Here is a 16,290-nt window from a genome sequence, read left to right on the forward strand (position 1 = left end):
ATGTTTAATAATAATATGCATTTTATACACATAATAGCAAAGTAAAGTTTAATAATCGTAGAAGTCGTTACGTTCACATCATGGACTGTTTCTAAGCGCCCTTAAAACCTCTGGTGTCATTGCTATATTATCTCAAGTAAGATTTATTTTAATGTCATTTAATATTACATTGACTTGACAAGCGTTTATTTAAAATAAACCGGCTGTTTATTTCCCCAGCTTGCTGTTTGCTAGAATTCAGAGCAGCAACATCTGATGGGTTTTCCCAGACCGATTAATTCAAAGAAAATTAGGATTCAGCCTAACTGTGCATTGGAGACGCTGTAATAAAAGTATTTAGCGTGTAAAGCCTAGTTAAAGGTCAAGCTATATCAGTGACAGCTGTGGGTGAATAACTAAAAACGAATCTGAAACAGTAAAGCCTTCTTTTCTTTTTTTATGAAAGACATCATTTTCACCTTCTGATACAAATGCTGTATTTTCTGTTGAGTCCTTATTTGATTTTTTTTTTTCTTTTCTTGTCGGAGAGACTTATTGAAGTTCTCTTGTCTGATGGAACAGACACATAATCACATCTCTGTTGATTCATTGTTCCACCTCTACACCGTATAAAGCCCGAGAAGGCAGCATGGCTCAAAGCCCGTCTCTGTACTATGATCACATGAAAAAGCAAGAACACAAGGCCCATATCACACAGGGACTTATTCACAGAAGGTGAGAGGGGACCTGGTGGGTTCAGTGTGAGAAGTATCTGTCCTGAATAGCATCCCTGTCTCTGGGCTACATTGTGCCATTATAGTCGAGTTCATCATCCCCAAGGGACGCTGAGAAATGCTCAACCCAGCCTGAACTTTCTGTGTCCAAGGACAGGCACAGGGTGTGTGAATCATTTCATCATGACCATGTGACGCCGCATACCGTGATGTGTATTTGGAGCGAGAGCAGGAGTCTGTGAGGGGGCTGTTGCCTGGTGAGGTCATAAACAGAGCCGCCACAGCAGAACGTATTAGAGGAAGAAAAAAAAAGGAAACATCATTCAGAACTTTGCCTGATGCACTGTAATGAAAGAATGCCACGCTCCTCCTCTATACTTTATCTTAAAATATGTTATGTCCTTCCTATTAGTGCCTGACCCGGTCATTGCAGTAAAAGTATAATAATAAATAAATGTTTCACAGCCAAAGTGTGTCATATCAACAGTGTTGCCACGTCTTTTCAGGATAAATGCGTGGTCAGAAAGTCCCTAGAAGTCACCAGATGACCTCATAAACTTATTTGCTTCAAACTAACAAAACATCTAACATGAAGCAGGGAGATTTTCTAAAGACACTTTAGTGTAAAATAGCAAAAATGATAACTGATATCTTAAAGAAAGAAAGAAAAGACAAAGAATGCAGACTTAAATATACAGTTATCTATCTCTCTCTCTCTCTCTCTCTCTCTCTCTCTATATATATATATATATATATATATATATATATATATATATATATATATATACACACACACACACACACACACACACATACACACTGTATGTATATATAGATAGATAGATAGATAGATAGATAGATAGATAGATAGATAGATAGATAGATACAGCCATAACATTAGAACAACTTACAGGTGACGTGAAACACATTGATTACTGTGGCACCTGTCAGGGGGTGGGATAAATTAAACAGCAACTGCAGGAATAAAATGGGCAAGTGTAAGGATCTAAGCGATTTTGACAAAGGCCAAATTGTGATGGCTAGACGACTGGGTCAGAGCATCTCCAAAACAGAAGGTGTTGTGGGGTGTTCCCAGTATGCAGTGGTTAGTACCTACCAAAAGTGGTCCAAGGAAAGACAACCTGTGAACCGGCGACAGGGTCATGGGCGCCAGAGGCTCACGTATGCCTGTGGGGAGCGGAGGCTAGCCCGTCTGGTGCGATCCCACAGAAGAGCTACTGTAGCACAAATTGCTGAAAAAGTTCATGCTGTCTATGATAGAAAGGTGTCAGAACACACAGTGCTGAACCCTGTTCACCGGTGAAAGTGTCTACAATGGGGATGTGAGCATCAGAACTGGACCATGGAGCAATGGAAGACGGTGGCCTGGTCAGATGAATCATGTTTTCAATAGCCAAAGATTGCCATTGGCTTTGCAGGAGGGAAAAATGAATGACCGGCCAGCTGATTCGAAACAGGAATTTCTAAGACATTCTCAAATGTGTTCCATGGACATGAACAAAAAATATTCAATATTCAGCAGATCCCCTGCTTATAATATTCATAACTGTGTGTGTTGCAGATTGTGTATTTCACTGCTATGTTCCCCTACGTTGTCCTGGTCATTCTCCTGGTGAGAGGTGTGACCCTACCTGGGGCCTCCGATGGTATCATGTACTATCTCAAACCTGACTGGTCAAAGCTTAAAAAAGCACAGGTGAGCACTGAAGGAATGGGTCTGTAAAAAAAATAATAATAATAAAATCTGCTCATAAAGACATTTATCTAATCCAATGTATGCAGTTTTTCAGAGAGCCTGCTAACCTTCTGTAACCTGCAGAGTCACTGCTAACCTTCTGTTAGCAAGATTTCTGAGACGATTAAATGTTCATCTTCACTGCAAAAGCTATCCACTTAGATACCCTGACAGAATTACTAATAGGACCTTTAAGTATTTTTATATGTTCATAATCTTCACAGCTGTAGCTTGTCAGCTAGATAGCATAAGCTAGTATGACAGGGTTACTAAAAGGAACAGTTAGTGCTTATAGATGTTCATAATGCTCACTGCTAATGATATCCACATAAATAACAGTAGCTAACCTGACAGGATTACTAAGAGGAACATAAAGTGTTTATAGAGATCTGTAACCTTCACTGCTAATGCTACCAAATAACATGAGCTAACCTGACAAGATTACTAAGAGGAACGTTGAGTGTTTATAAATTTCCATAATCCTCACTGCTAATGCTAGCCAGCTAACATGAGTTTACCTGGCAGGATTACTAAGAGGATCTTTAAGTGTTTATAGATATCCGTAATCTTCACTGCTAATGCTAGCCAGCTAACATGAGCTTACCTGGCAGGATTACTAAGAGGATCTTTAAGTGTTAATAAATGTACATAATATTCACAGCACAGCATCTATCTATGCTAACCTGACAGGATTACTAATGTTCATAATAAATGTTAATAATCTTCACTGATAAGCTCACAAGCTCAGCGGCTAGATGACATGAGCTAACCTGACAGGATTACTAAAAGGATCTTTAAGTATTTATAAAATCACTGCTAATGCTAGCCAGATAACAGTTAACAGGATATTTCAGAAAATAACGCGTAACAGAAGTCTGCACCTACTCAGCATTGTTTGAAGGAAAAAAGTGTTCATTTCTTAGGATTTACTTTGATTAGCCTCAAACGGTAATACTCCTTAAAATGAAGACTTCTTCCATATGAAGAGTGTGTTATTTGTAAAGCAGTGAACGTTCCAAGGCGCTTTAAACTGCGCCCCGTTTAGTTTTCCGGTCTGTCGGAACACTTCGGATCGGATTGATTTCAGTAAACTGAAATCCGGTAGGATTTTTACAATTGATGTCATTTATTCTAATTACTTCTTCTCCTTCTTCTCTCGCTCGCTCTCTCCATCATTCAGGTCTGGATTGATGCCGGCACTCAAGTGTTCTTTTCTTACGCCATCGGACTCGGAGCCCTGACTGCTCTCGGCAGTTATAACCGATTCAACAACAACTGCTATAGGTAAGGTCCTCTTTTGTTAGGACACTGCATTTGTTTTCTCTCTTTCCATGTTTGTTTTGTCTGTGGCTTCCCAGTCTCTGCTTGTTTGTAGCATTACTTTCCATTATCAGAATTTGGGTTCTGACAAACTGCAAGTTTTAACAAACTGAAGGACTGTCACGTAATGGTCATGAAGGTTAAAAAGAAAAGGCATCGTTTCAGGGAAGCTTAGCAAGCGTAAGGTTATCACTGTTGCGTTAATTACTCCTAAACGACATCATTTAAAACCTTAAACATAATTAGATAATTAGACTAATTAAGTGTATAATATGTTCTTTTATAATGCCCAAGAAACTACTAAACTGGCACATCTTGACCCCTTTGCTTTTATTATAAAAGTGCCACGATACATAAATGATTATTTTAATATATCATAATATTTGCTAACTTGGCCAGCCGGCTAGTTAACTGCTAGTTATACTCACATTTGCCACAGGTAGACACAAGTGTGATTTCAATATCTGGGTATTAAATAGATTTGTTATATTCTCAACAATTTATACATGCCATTACAGCCATTTTCCCCCCTTTTTTTTAAATGGCTAGCATTAGGTAAGTTAGCTAACTCACACATTAATTGCTCGGAAACTAGCTCACATTTATCAGAGCTAGACATGTTTAAGTCTGGATTTATATTTTCATAGTCTTGGTGGTTTATTCAACAAGTAGACAAAAGATATACTATAACAACCAACATTTTATGTTCAGTATTTAAGTAATTTTTTACGTCAGCTAGCTAGCCTCGCATGCAGATTACACGGATAAGCTTTTATATACAGTGTCATCATGTGGTAATTTGCGTATAAGACAGGATTGACTCAACTTATTTATGAAATCAAAAGAATTTGAATGTGCGGTCTGTGACAGACTCTGACTGACTTTTGTTTGTCTCGTCGTCCTCAGGGATACGTTTGTGTTGGCACTGATAAACAGCGGCACCAGTTTCTTCGCCGGCTTTGTGGTTTTCTCCATTCTGGGCTTCATGGCTGCTGAGCAGGGTGTGGAAATCTCAAAAGTGGCAGAGTCAGGTAAGACTCCATCGAGTGTTAGTGTTTTCAACGCATGCTTATTAAGTGTGTACAGGCTTTACTCTGGAGTTTCCGGATGTTTGTGTATTGTATCAGGGAAAAGTTTACGCTAGTGTCCCTGTCTTACATATGTGTAAAATTGTTAACGAATTGAGCTGAAGGAAAATCAGAGGTTGTAACTATTTGCACTGTGCTACCTATAAAAGTTATTTTCACTCTCCAGAAAGATCAAGCAAAGTCTCTGGACATAGAAACATTTGAGGAATGAGTAATGAAGTCCTGAGGTTGATTTTATTTTATTGAAATTCTTCGTGACACATTTACCGTTAAATATGTGATTATTCTTTAATTAAGGTTTATTGTATTTTGTATGTAATGTGTTCAATGACAAATGATCGACAGAATTATCATACTGAAAGAGTACTGTGTAGGTGTGTCTGAGTCTGTGCCTAGGTGTGTTAATAAGTGAATGAGGATGAATCTGACTGAATCGGAGTTATTTTAACCAATTCGAAAATGGAATATATTGCAAATCCAAAATATAAGTGAAATAATTGAACGTTTTACTAAAGAGTTCACTTTTTAATATGTCCGTGGTGCATGATATAGAATTTTGTCCTTTTTGTTTTTGAATGTATTGTCTGTGTTTGTGTCTGAAAGCGACTTTAGAAGATGTTCTGTGTGAATATTTGAGAGAAATGTGTGTGAAGGTGAATGTGAAACTGTGTGTGTGTGTGTGTGTGTGTGTGTGTGTGTGTGCGTGTGTGCGTGTGTGTACTGTCTCATAGGCATAAGTGGATCTTTATGTTTGTCTTTATGCAGCCAGATCAGAGTATATAGGAAGTCCTGCACTCGGCACACATCCCAAACTACATGCTGATTATAAACAGGAGTGTGTATTCTATTTGAAGTGCCAGTATTCAGATACTCATATGTATGCCCTATATCCACATAACATCAGTGAGACAAAATAAAAATAGAAAAGCCACATCTGGCAATGTTTTGATGCAGAGAGCAGCACTGTCATGGTGTGCAAGTTAGTGTGCATCTGGACTGAAATAAATGTCTCGTGGGCGGGGGGTGGTTTAACTTTCAGAGGATGGAGAGGACAATCAGATCCACAACTCGTTGTACAAAAGAGAGATCAAACCTTGAACAACTCTATTACATGTCGTAAAATACAATGGACACGAAAAATACAATCAGGTTTGCAGATTAAGCCCATTTTTCACCAGAAGTTATTTTTTTTGCCTCATTAATAAATTTATAGCTGACACTGTATAGTGTACGTGCTAACAGGAACGTTTGAACTTTTGCAGATGTTCCCACAACTATAAACTGATAATAATTAAAAACAATTATGATGCTGTCCTTTTAGTTTTTTAGTAAAATTTTGGAATAGCTGCAGTATACAAGAGGAACGAAACGCTTTGGGATGTGCCGTTTTTTTTTGTAAAGTAATCAGATTTGAGGTGGCAGTTCATCACACCACCATGTCACTGATTATTTTCCTAGAACAGCTCACCCTGTTGTGTTTTATTCCTTACTTAAACTAGTGAGAACTTTCGCAGTGTTTAGGTTTGGTGGAGGTGAAGGAACATCTTAAAATGTTGACTCACAATAATAATAATAATAATAATGTAATATAGTATAGCATAGTATAGTATAGTTTAGTATAGCATAATATAATATAGTATAGCATAGTATAGTTTAGTATAGCATAATATAGTATAATATAGTATAGCATAGTATAGGATAGTATAGCATAATATAGTATAGTACAGTATAGGATAGCATAGTATAGCTTAGTATAGAATACGTAATATAGTATAGTATAGTTTACTATAGCATAATATAGTATAGCATAGTATAGGATAGCATAATATAGTATAGCATACTATAGTATAATATAGTATAGGATAGTATAGCTTAGTATAGCATAATATAGTATAATATAGTATAGTACAGTATAGGATAGCATACTATAGGATAGTATAGCATAATATAGTATAATATAGTATAGTACAGTATAGGATAGCATAGTATAGGATAGTATAGCTTAGTATAGCATAATATAGTATAGCATAGTATAGTATAGTATAGTTTAGTATAGCATAGTAGTATAATAGTTTATTATAGCATAATATAATATAATAAAGCATAGTATTGTATACTATTATTTAATATAGCATAATATAATATAGTATAGCATGGTATAGTACAGCATAATATAGTATAGTATAGTGTAGTGTACAATAGTATAGTATAGAAATATAAGACCCTGCAATACATCCTATCATATTTAATCTTTAGCAGGCTGTGTATGTTTATGCATATATACATTTTATATGGAAAAAAATGAAATATCTGCGACACATTTGACCTTCCATTTGCGAGTAGACTGCTTGAGGGGGTACACTCTGCTGGTTATGAACAAAACTACTGACATACAATAGCAATAACAATTTGACAGGTATTGCAATTGTCTTGTGTATCTCACCTTATTACACTATATTATTTTAGTGTAGCAAATCAGTTTCATTTGATTACTTTCGTTTCACTCCACGAATCCTTTACCTTCCTCTTTCAGTGCATGGAACACGTAACTCTCATACGGTTCTAAATCCTCCATCTTGTCATTCATCAGAACCGAACAGAATAGCGTTAATAACATGTGGGAAAAGTAAAAACAACCGTTCACACCGAGTCTGCGCTGACACAAGATGGCACACGTGGTAACCTTTCAGCCCTACAGTGGATAAGAAGCTTTAGTTGAAGAGATCAAGTCATATTGCCTTTTCGTGAGAAACTCGCTGATGCATTCATCTACTTGGAAATGCTTCTTATCTGGCTTTTGATCACCAGGCGAGCAATGTTTTGGTAATCAAATCAGATGTGGCATGAGCTGATTTTAATTGGCCATTCAAAATGCCCTGAACCAATGAAAACGTTAGAAAACGTTGTCTATTATCAATAAATATTATATTGCATTAGATCCAGATCATTCATCATACACATTCTGGGAAAGAAGTCAGAGAGCACCCTTTAGTTTTCAATCAAATGGACATTCAGTACTTATTGTTCGTTTTTAAGTGGCAAACTATAATGATTGGAAATTGTACAGTACTTTAATTCCATTTTCAGTTAAACAGGCATTTATGGAGGTCAATAATAAAAGTTCAATATGATAAATATAATATTTACAGATGACAGATGAGCGATAACAGTATTGATCAATAATGACGGGGAAAATCACACAGGTAATGATTATGATAATGATACATTTTCCCATCATTATTCCTTGCCAGCAAATAATTAATGAATGGCCATTTGACTGAAAAGAAAAACTCTGATTTTCCGGACTTTTTCATAGTGCTTAGACTGTTGTTTGCGTCTGCTCGGATTGGTGCTTGGATTGGTCCCCACCTCATGAGCGTTAGGTAAAAGTGATTGGAGAAAGATCCAAATGTAAATCCCTTATATTCCTGTTAGATCTTGAGGTGTATTTTGGTGTTTTGGCGCTCTCAGTCCGTCCTCCCTGCGTGCTGTAAGAGCACTGAGTGTTCCAGATTGAGGTTCGACATGCAGCAGTGTTAAACAGGTCACAAGCATTTGTTGCGTCTAAAGAAAGGACAGCACGTTCTACATTCAATGCCTAGAGAGATAGAATGAGAAGCTTGTCTTAGCGTACGTGCCCGCTTGCACATGCATGCCGCTGCATGGTCTGTCTGCCTGCCGTTATTGGGCATTTCCATGACATTGACTTGAATTTCCTGAAGCCGTTATCTGATTGGCGAAATGCAACACGGCGAATATTCCAGAGCTCACCTTTAAATAGCAAAAATGAATAGCATGTAAGCGTGGCAAATCCGCTAATAAACATGTGCAATTAGAGAATAAATGGCACATGTGATATGCAAGTTAGCTTTATTTCTAAAGCACATTTAAAACAAGTTGACCGAAGTGCTGTACATCGATTAAAATGTTACGAGGAATAAAATAGCAGAACCATGTAATGAATAACAAATAACACATAAGACAGCCAGATAAACAAATAGCAACACACACAAAAAACGTGTCTATCTATCGATCTTGATCGAATGCTAGCATGCACAGGTTTGATGAAATTTGGATTGCAAAATGGAGGCCGGCTGTGTGTGTGCGTGTGTGTGTGTGTGTGTGTGTGTGTGAGTGTGTGTGTAAGACCTTGTCTGTCCTTGTGGTGACTAACCTGAGTGTGACTGTCCTATATTAACATCATGTGGAGCTGTTCTGTGTGAATGTGCTCAAGGGAGGAAAAATGTCATCATTGTGTAGACCTAAACGCATCCTACCTAAACGACAGGAACTTTTCTTTTTTTTTTTCCTTTTTCAAACAGACTTCTTCCAGATCTTTCCATTATACCTTTGATTCTTTAACCAGTTATCCTTGATTGTCTTCAGGCCCGTTCTCTTTCTTGTTATTCATATCTATTAATTTTATATTATCTATATTTTGGCTTTAAGTATTAATTTAAGGATTATTTAACCAGGAGCTTTGCCTCTTGAGATGTGCACATCTCGATTTCAAGAGGGGTCCTGGAGCTGACTGCCGATGCAGGTAAACCTCTGATATCTAATGTCAGCATTTACACCTCTTAATGTGTTAGGCCTTAGTTACTACTGTGGGGTGCACATTGGCCTAGCACAGCCAGCCACAGCCTTGGCATTAGCTTTAGTGTTAGAATAGCTTAGCCTAGCATAGCTAAATGCCAGCAGTAGTAGAGCTGTCCTCTGATACAGGTCGTGGAAATCCAAACAAGAACAAAAGTAGATAAAATTCCCAATGTAAGCATGCAAACTACTGTGTACTGGCAAGCTAGTCTAACCTCTCTAAACCCAAGCACCATTTAAATAACAACACTTTAATGATGTCTAGTGCTAACCATTGAGAGAAACCCAGGTAGCGAGACCCATGTCGAGTTTCAATGTAAATGATAGTTCATCAGTGATTTTTAAAATATCATTTAGGCTATAAATGTGTTCTAATATTGTGCTGTTTGTAATGATAGATCTTTTCTGTTAATATATGTCATCTTGAACCAGGTCAGAACAACAATACCCAAAAGTAATACGTCAGAGGTTTTTAATGTAATCTCTATTTAATGCATCTGTAGGATATGTGTGATTTACCATGGACAAGTATTTCAGAGGTGCCAATGTCTACAAACTAGCCGTAGCATGTGTCATTTTTAACGCTACGGGAGACAGTAGAAAACTACGCTTTTCCTCCGTTTCAACTAAAGCAGCAGTCAGATCAAAATTCTCCGATTGGAAATGCAAATTCACCGAAGGGGAAAGGACACGGGAAGTGAAAATCGCACATCAGCTTCTCGTAATCATTTGCTTCGCCTTTATCAAGGTGAGCTTGTGAATTCGCAAAACTCCCATTTTGAGAACCAACAGAAAGAAAGAGGACGAGGCCATGGTCTCTGTTTGGTAAAAAGCTCGAGGTAGAATGTGCTATTTATCGTTAATGCTGTTGACATGGGGCTATCGTGTGCACCAACATATGAACTAGGGTTTTTATGGTAAAATTCTTTTTTCTTTCTGACTGCTAGGATTTTCTTTTCCAACACTTGTGCAAAGCTTATAGGTTCAGGCCTTACATGTTCTCTGAGTATTTTGCTTTTAGTCACTGCACCTTCAGCTGCGTGCATGTTTTGTAAGTTACTCTGGATGAGAGCATCTGATGAAGGACTAAATGAGACAAATGTGAAAGAGTGTTTTACCAAAGCTATTCTTATCTTATCCAACTTTAAAACACTGGCGCAATACAGTCAAGTAAGTTCCAGTTATTGTACCTTTATACTAAGGATTTGTAGTAACCATGCGTGGTTAGACCCATAGTAGTATGTATGTTGGTAGCACCACAAATGATTCCCTCTGACACAGAAGGAAAGGATGAATAACACAGAATTAGAGCCTCAGCTACAAATACACTATATGGCCAAAAAAAAATATGTGGACACCAAACTATCACACCCATATGTGCTTGTTGAACATCCCATTCCAGATGTATTCCCCCTTTGCTATAATAAGCTCCACTCTTCTGTGAAGGCTTTCCACTAGCTTTTGGATCGTGGCTGTGGGGAGTTGTGTTCATTCAGCCACAAGAATGCTAGCAAGGTCAGGTATGGATGAGGAGACCTGAGGTGCAGAAGGTGTTCCAGTTCATCCCAAAGGTGTTCAGTGGGGTTGAGGTCAGGGCTCTGTGCAGGACACTCGGGTTCTTCCACTCCAACCTTGGTAAAACATGTCTTCATGGAGCTTACTTTGGGCACAGGGGCATTGTCATGGTAGAACAGGTTTGGGCCTCTTAGTTCCATCCATCCATCATTTGACATACCGCTTATCCTACACAGGGTCACGGGGAAGCCTGGAGCCTATCCCAGGAAACTTGGGGCACAAGCTGTGGGACACCCTGGACAATCTCACACATATTCTCACACTATGGACAATTTGGAAATGCCAATAAGCCTACAGCGCATGATTTCGGACTGGGGGAGGCAACCCTCGAGGCACAGGGTGAACATGGAAATATGGAAAGTGCACACAGGACAAAGGCAGGATCCCAACCCCTTAAACCAGAGGTGCGAGGCAAACGTGCGAGCCACTGTGCCTCTCCTCTTGGTTCCAGTAAAGGGAAGAACTACATATGGGTGTTATGGTCAGGTGTCCACATACTTTTGGCCATATAGTGTACATTGACTAAAGAATTCATGAAAGCTCTTTGTGCAAACATTCCTAGAATGCCTCAGCAACTGCCCTCAGACTTCCATTATAAGGGAATTTCGAGTAAACAAGTTGTCAGTTCTTTTCTCCGTGCAGGAAAATGCGCAGAAACGATTGTTCATGTTCATCACATATTCACTACAGATGTTGAAGCTAGAGATTAGATTGAAAAAAAAAGAAGTTTTGCTTTAACAAAATCTTCAGGGAAGGCATTTCTTTAGACCTAATACCCACTGAATTTTACTAGAACCAACTGAATCTAAAGATCTAGTGCCATGAAATTGGTGAGCAAGCTTCGAAAAACCCATTCATGTTCTACAAATTTAAACAAGTTGTATAAACTGTTTAAATTTGGCTGACCTTCAACTAAAAATAACTGTGGACTTGGAGTAATCAATGGTAACTAACTAGTACAATTAGTCCATTTTAAATGGCTCTGCCAAATTAAACCCACTTATACCACAGCGCCATTTTGGTCAGATATTGATTCATTTTCAGCTACAATGTAAATCAAGGTAAAGTTTATATTCATGCTGTTATTCAAATACATTTTTGTTCCTATAGTTACAGCAAATACACAGAGACTTGTATGGTGAACGCATCACATATTCTAAAACTAACCATAAACAGATTAAAAATTTGATGTTATTTTATCAATAAACAGTGAAATTTTCTCCAAGGAGACAGTTATGTAAGGAGTCCCCAGTGCCAGTGCTTTGTAACAGTCGTAAAGTCTTCAGGATAGAGGACTTTGTGATTTCCGGTTCTCTCCAACATGATAAGCTTTAATAAGATTTGTTTGTTTTATTAACTTCAATAGCACGTATAGTATAGAGTTTATAGCTGCTCTAATGTCAGTGATAATAGAAGCTAACTGCGAAAGTTGCACATAATGTTAAATGTAACTAAAAATAGATCAAAAGTATGACGTTTTGGTTAATTAGTAAAAAGAATAAAGTCACTGTTAGCAAATTGCTGTGGTATAAGAGGAATAAAACACTTTGGGGCGTGTCGTTTCGGGGAAATGATCAACTTCGGCGTGGTTAACGGTGAAACCGCTTGGTGTCGTGCGACAAAATACCAACCCGCCGCTGATTATTTTCCTGTGACTGCACACACTGAAGGGTTTCATTCCTTTCTAAAAGAGTCCTGTTAAATTAAACGCCGTTTAATAGCTACGTGCTAACTCAAACGCATGTCCGCACCGTCCCCTTGCCAAAATCTATAGTAGAACACCGCTGCGAATAATCTGTCTGAATGTGAAGGTGAACACGGCTGTCACTAGAGAAAACCTCAGCCAGAAAAATTTACATGAGATTTCTTTCATACACACTTTCATCCAGATGCAACTTCATCTCTCTTTTCCTCTCAGTCTCTCTCCCTCTTGCTCTCTCTGTCTCTGTGAAGTTGGTGTTTAAGTGTGTGTAAGTGTGCTGGTGTGTGTCATGGCCTGCCCCTGGCCTGTTGCCATGAATGTGTCTTATGCTGCTCTCCTGCTTGCAGGGCCGGGCCTGGCGTTCATCGCGTACCCCAAAGCCGTGTCGATGATGCCCGTGGCACCAGTCTGGGCCGCGCTCTTCTTCTTCATGCTGCTGTTGTTGGGGCTGGACAGTCAGGTCAGTCACTCAGGGTCACATGGTGGAATTTAACTTAACATGAAGCTGGTACTTCATTAGCACCCTGGTGTTCTGTTCACTGTTTAGCAATTTGCCAGTCTTTTAGCTATTTTATATGGATTCATTTAGCAGTGCAGTTCCAGACAAGGTCTTGTATGTGAGCATCAAGGCCTTGAATTTGATACGGGTGGCTACAGGAAGCCAGTGGAGGGAGATGAAGAGGGGTGTGACATTTTCAGGCTTAATAATATAACTGATGATTTTAATCAGCGCGAGATCATTCAGCGAAACCCCTAAGCCACAGGTTACCAAACCTGGTCCTGGATTAATCCCGACTCTGCACATTTTGGTGCACTGGCTCCGAACCCTGGTCCCAGAGAACCACCTGCCCTTGCATTTTAATGCACAGGTTCAAAACCCTGATCCTGGAGTACCCCTTGTCCTTCACATTTTAATGCACATGTTCCCATACACCATATATTTTACCATATACCGTGTCCATTTTAATACACCTGGACAGCTGTTCAACCAGCCAATTATGTGGCAGCAGCGTGAAGCACAAAATCAGATATAGGTCAAGGACCTACAGATATAGGTCAAGAGCTTCATTTAATGTTCACATCATACATAAGAATGGTATAAATGTTGATGAGAGAAATGAGAAGTGACAGGACAGACTGGTTCGAGTTGACAGGAAGTCCATGGTAGCTCAAATAACCACTCTTTACAACCGTGATGAGCAGAAAAGCATCTCAGAATGTCAAAAGCTCGTTTTTGCCTAAATGGCCTACAAATGCAGATCATTACATCGGGCTCTACACCTGTCATTAAAAATGAACCGAAACTCTTCGTCTGTATCTGCGTGATTGTATGCACTGCTCTGCTACCACCTGATTGGCTGATTGTGCCGGTGTTCCTAATAACGTGGCCGCTGAGTGCATATACACTGTATATGGTAAAAGGTAGTCCATGCTTAGGGAGCGTAAATAATACACAGAAGGATTCCATAACGTTTGTTCCACTTTAAATAAAGACCATTACAGAACATCAAGGGTTAATGCAGTGCACCAGATTCGCAGCGCTGGACGTTTCCAGCTGTGTTTTCTTTTGAATCGGCGGTTTCGCCTGTTTGATTTGCTTGGATTATGAACCCAATCGTGCATCAAGTGCTTCCGTTTGCTCAATGAGCCAGAGTTCGCACCAGCAGTCAGTCTGAACAGTGTGTCATTTCAGTGTGTTGCTTCTCCTCGTGCAGTTTGTTGGAGTGGAAGGCTTTGTAACTGGCATCCTGGATCTGCTCCCTTACAAGTTTAACAAGCGAGAAATCGCAGTGGCGATGTGCTGCCTATTGTGCTTTGTTATAGATCTCTCCATGGTTACACAGGTAAGTGTGTCGATTGAAGCAGATATTTTAGCCAACGTTCATAGTTCACAACATTCACCACTTATTGCGCTTATTGTAGATCATCTTAGAGGAAATTATTACAATCATTTACGGAGGTATCTAATATGCATTTCATGACGGGGATAAAGCTGTGCAGGGGTTTTTGCTTTTTATTGCAGTCTGTTACAGTGGACCTCACTCTTTCATTTGTGTGTGCATGTGTGTGTGTAGGGAGGGATGTATGTCTTCCAGCTTTTTGACTATTATTCAGCCAGTGGAATGACCCTGTTGTGGCAGGCATTCTGGGAATGCGTGGTTGTCGCCTGGGTTTATGGTAAGTCTCACCAACAGCGCATAAATTATAATAACACCCGTTTAACACTCATTTCTTTTTACTCAGTACTTTTCTATAACAGTAGCTCTGACAGTAGTTCTGGCTGCAAGATTCAAATGAATGCACTCGTTCTAATATGTTAACATTTCTATAGTAACAGCTTACACATGGGCTTAGCATGGTAGATATTCCATATATATATATATATATGCACGTGTTTAGAAACGTACTAAATTGTAGATATGGTGAGGTTTTCTGTGTGATGTGACATTTTGGGAATGTCACATCACTTCAGGGAAAGTCTTCAGGTCTGAGAACTTTGCGCGTCAGAGTTTCTCGGTAACGTGACAAGCTGCGTTGTTTTTTTGGTTTTCTGGTCTGATTAACGTCAAGAGAGAGAAAACGCGAGCTGTCATGACTAACTAAGGAACTAACTTCTAACTAAATGAAGTCATATTTACCAAGGGTGCCAATATTAGTGGAGGGAACTGTAACTGTAAATGGATCAAAAGTGCAATAAAACATCGCCATCAGTGGTAGGTTGCTGTCGTGTGAGAGGATTTAAAAACACTTCCGGGTGGAAAAGAATCAGCTTCTGGATGGTCTTCACTTCGGGCTGGCGTCACACCTGTTATGTTTTATCTGTTACATAATTATCATGATCATGAGAGCTGACATCACACACACACACGCGCACGCGTTATCGACAATTTGTGCACCAAAGCAAAGGCTATACATGTTCATCTGAGTCCTGTGTATTAAAGTGTGTACGTTCTGCATGTGCAGGTGCTGATAAGTTTATGGATGACATTGCCTGTATGATCGGTTACCGGCCTTTCCCTTGGATGAAGTGGTGCTGGTCGATTTTTACTCCATGTGTTTGCATGGTGAGAGAAACTCTTTTTCTGCTTCTGAACCTACACAAATACCGCAGAATCGGCATAGAAAACAGAATAAATATTCTCCACAGCGCTGTCGTCGTCTTAGAAGTGCGATCCTCAGATCGTCTCGCGTACATCGTACGCCGGAAAGTTCATTCAGCGCCACGGGAGTTCATTCTGAAGATTAACTCATCTTTTCCCGTAAAGCTCGAGTAGAAAGTAAAGACTACGGAAATGTTTTGTTAGAACAGATTGCACGCGTTCCAGCATTTTATATTAGCATTGGCTGGAATTCTAGTAATAACACGAACTGTACGTGAATTTTGAGAATTTAGGACGTTCTCTGTTTGGGCCAGTCATGCCTGTATCCAAAAACCGTTAGCATGTTAGCACCTGCTTTAACACACCTGAAGCTGCTCCTCACAGGGTTGATCGATATGAGAGGAGATCAGTCAGGTGTGTAAAGGACAGGGATAACACC

General features: G+C 39.2%; 1 protein-coding gene across 1 annotated transcript in view; it reads left to right on the plus strand.

Annotated features, from left to right (window-relative positions):
- slc6a8 (solute carrier family 6 member 8) overlaps positions 1 to 16,290 on the plus strand; it is a 48,623-nt gene that overhangs the window by 23,748 nt on the left and 8,585 nt on the right. Inside the window, exons 5-11 of the mRNA XM_017468230.3 lie at positions 2,296 to 2,430; positions 3,650 to 3,753; positions 4,696 to 4,820; positions 13,098 to 13,210; positions 14,466 to 14,594; positions 14,826 to 14,928; positions 15,715 to 15,815. Coding sequence (XP_017323719.1) covers positions 2,296 to 2,430; positions 3,650 to 3,753; positions 4,696 to 4,820; positions 13,098 to 13,210; positions 14,466 to 14,594; positions 14,826 to 14,928; positions 15,715 to 15,815 — 810 coding nt within the window. The remainder of the gene's footprint in view (positions 1 to 2,295; positions 2,431 to 3,649; positions 3,754 to 4,695; positions 4,821 to 13,097; positions 13,211 to 14,465; positions 14,595 to 14,825; positions 14,929 to 15,714; positions 15,816 to 16,290) is intronic.

Source organism: Ictalurus punctatus, chromosome 5 (genome assembly GCF_001660625.3).
Source record: "Ictalurus punctatus breed USDA103 chromosome 5, Coco_2.0, whole genome shotgun sequence".
Lineage (NCBI taxonomy): Eukaryota > Metazoa > Chordata > Actinopteri > Siluriformes > Ictaluridae > Ictalurus > Ictalurus punctatus.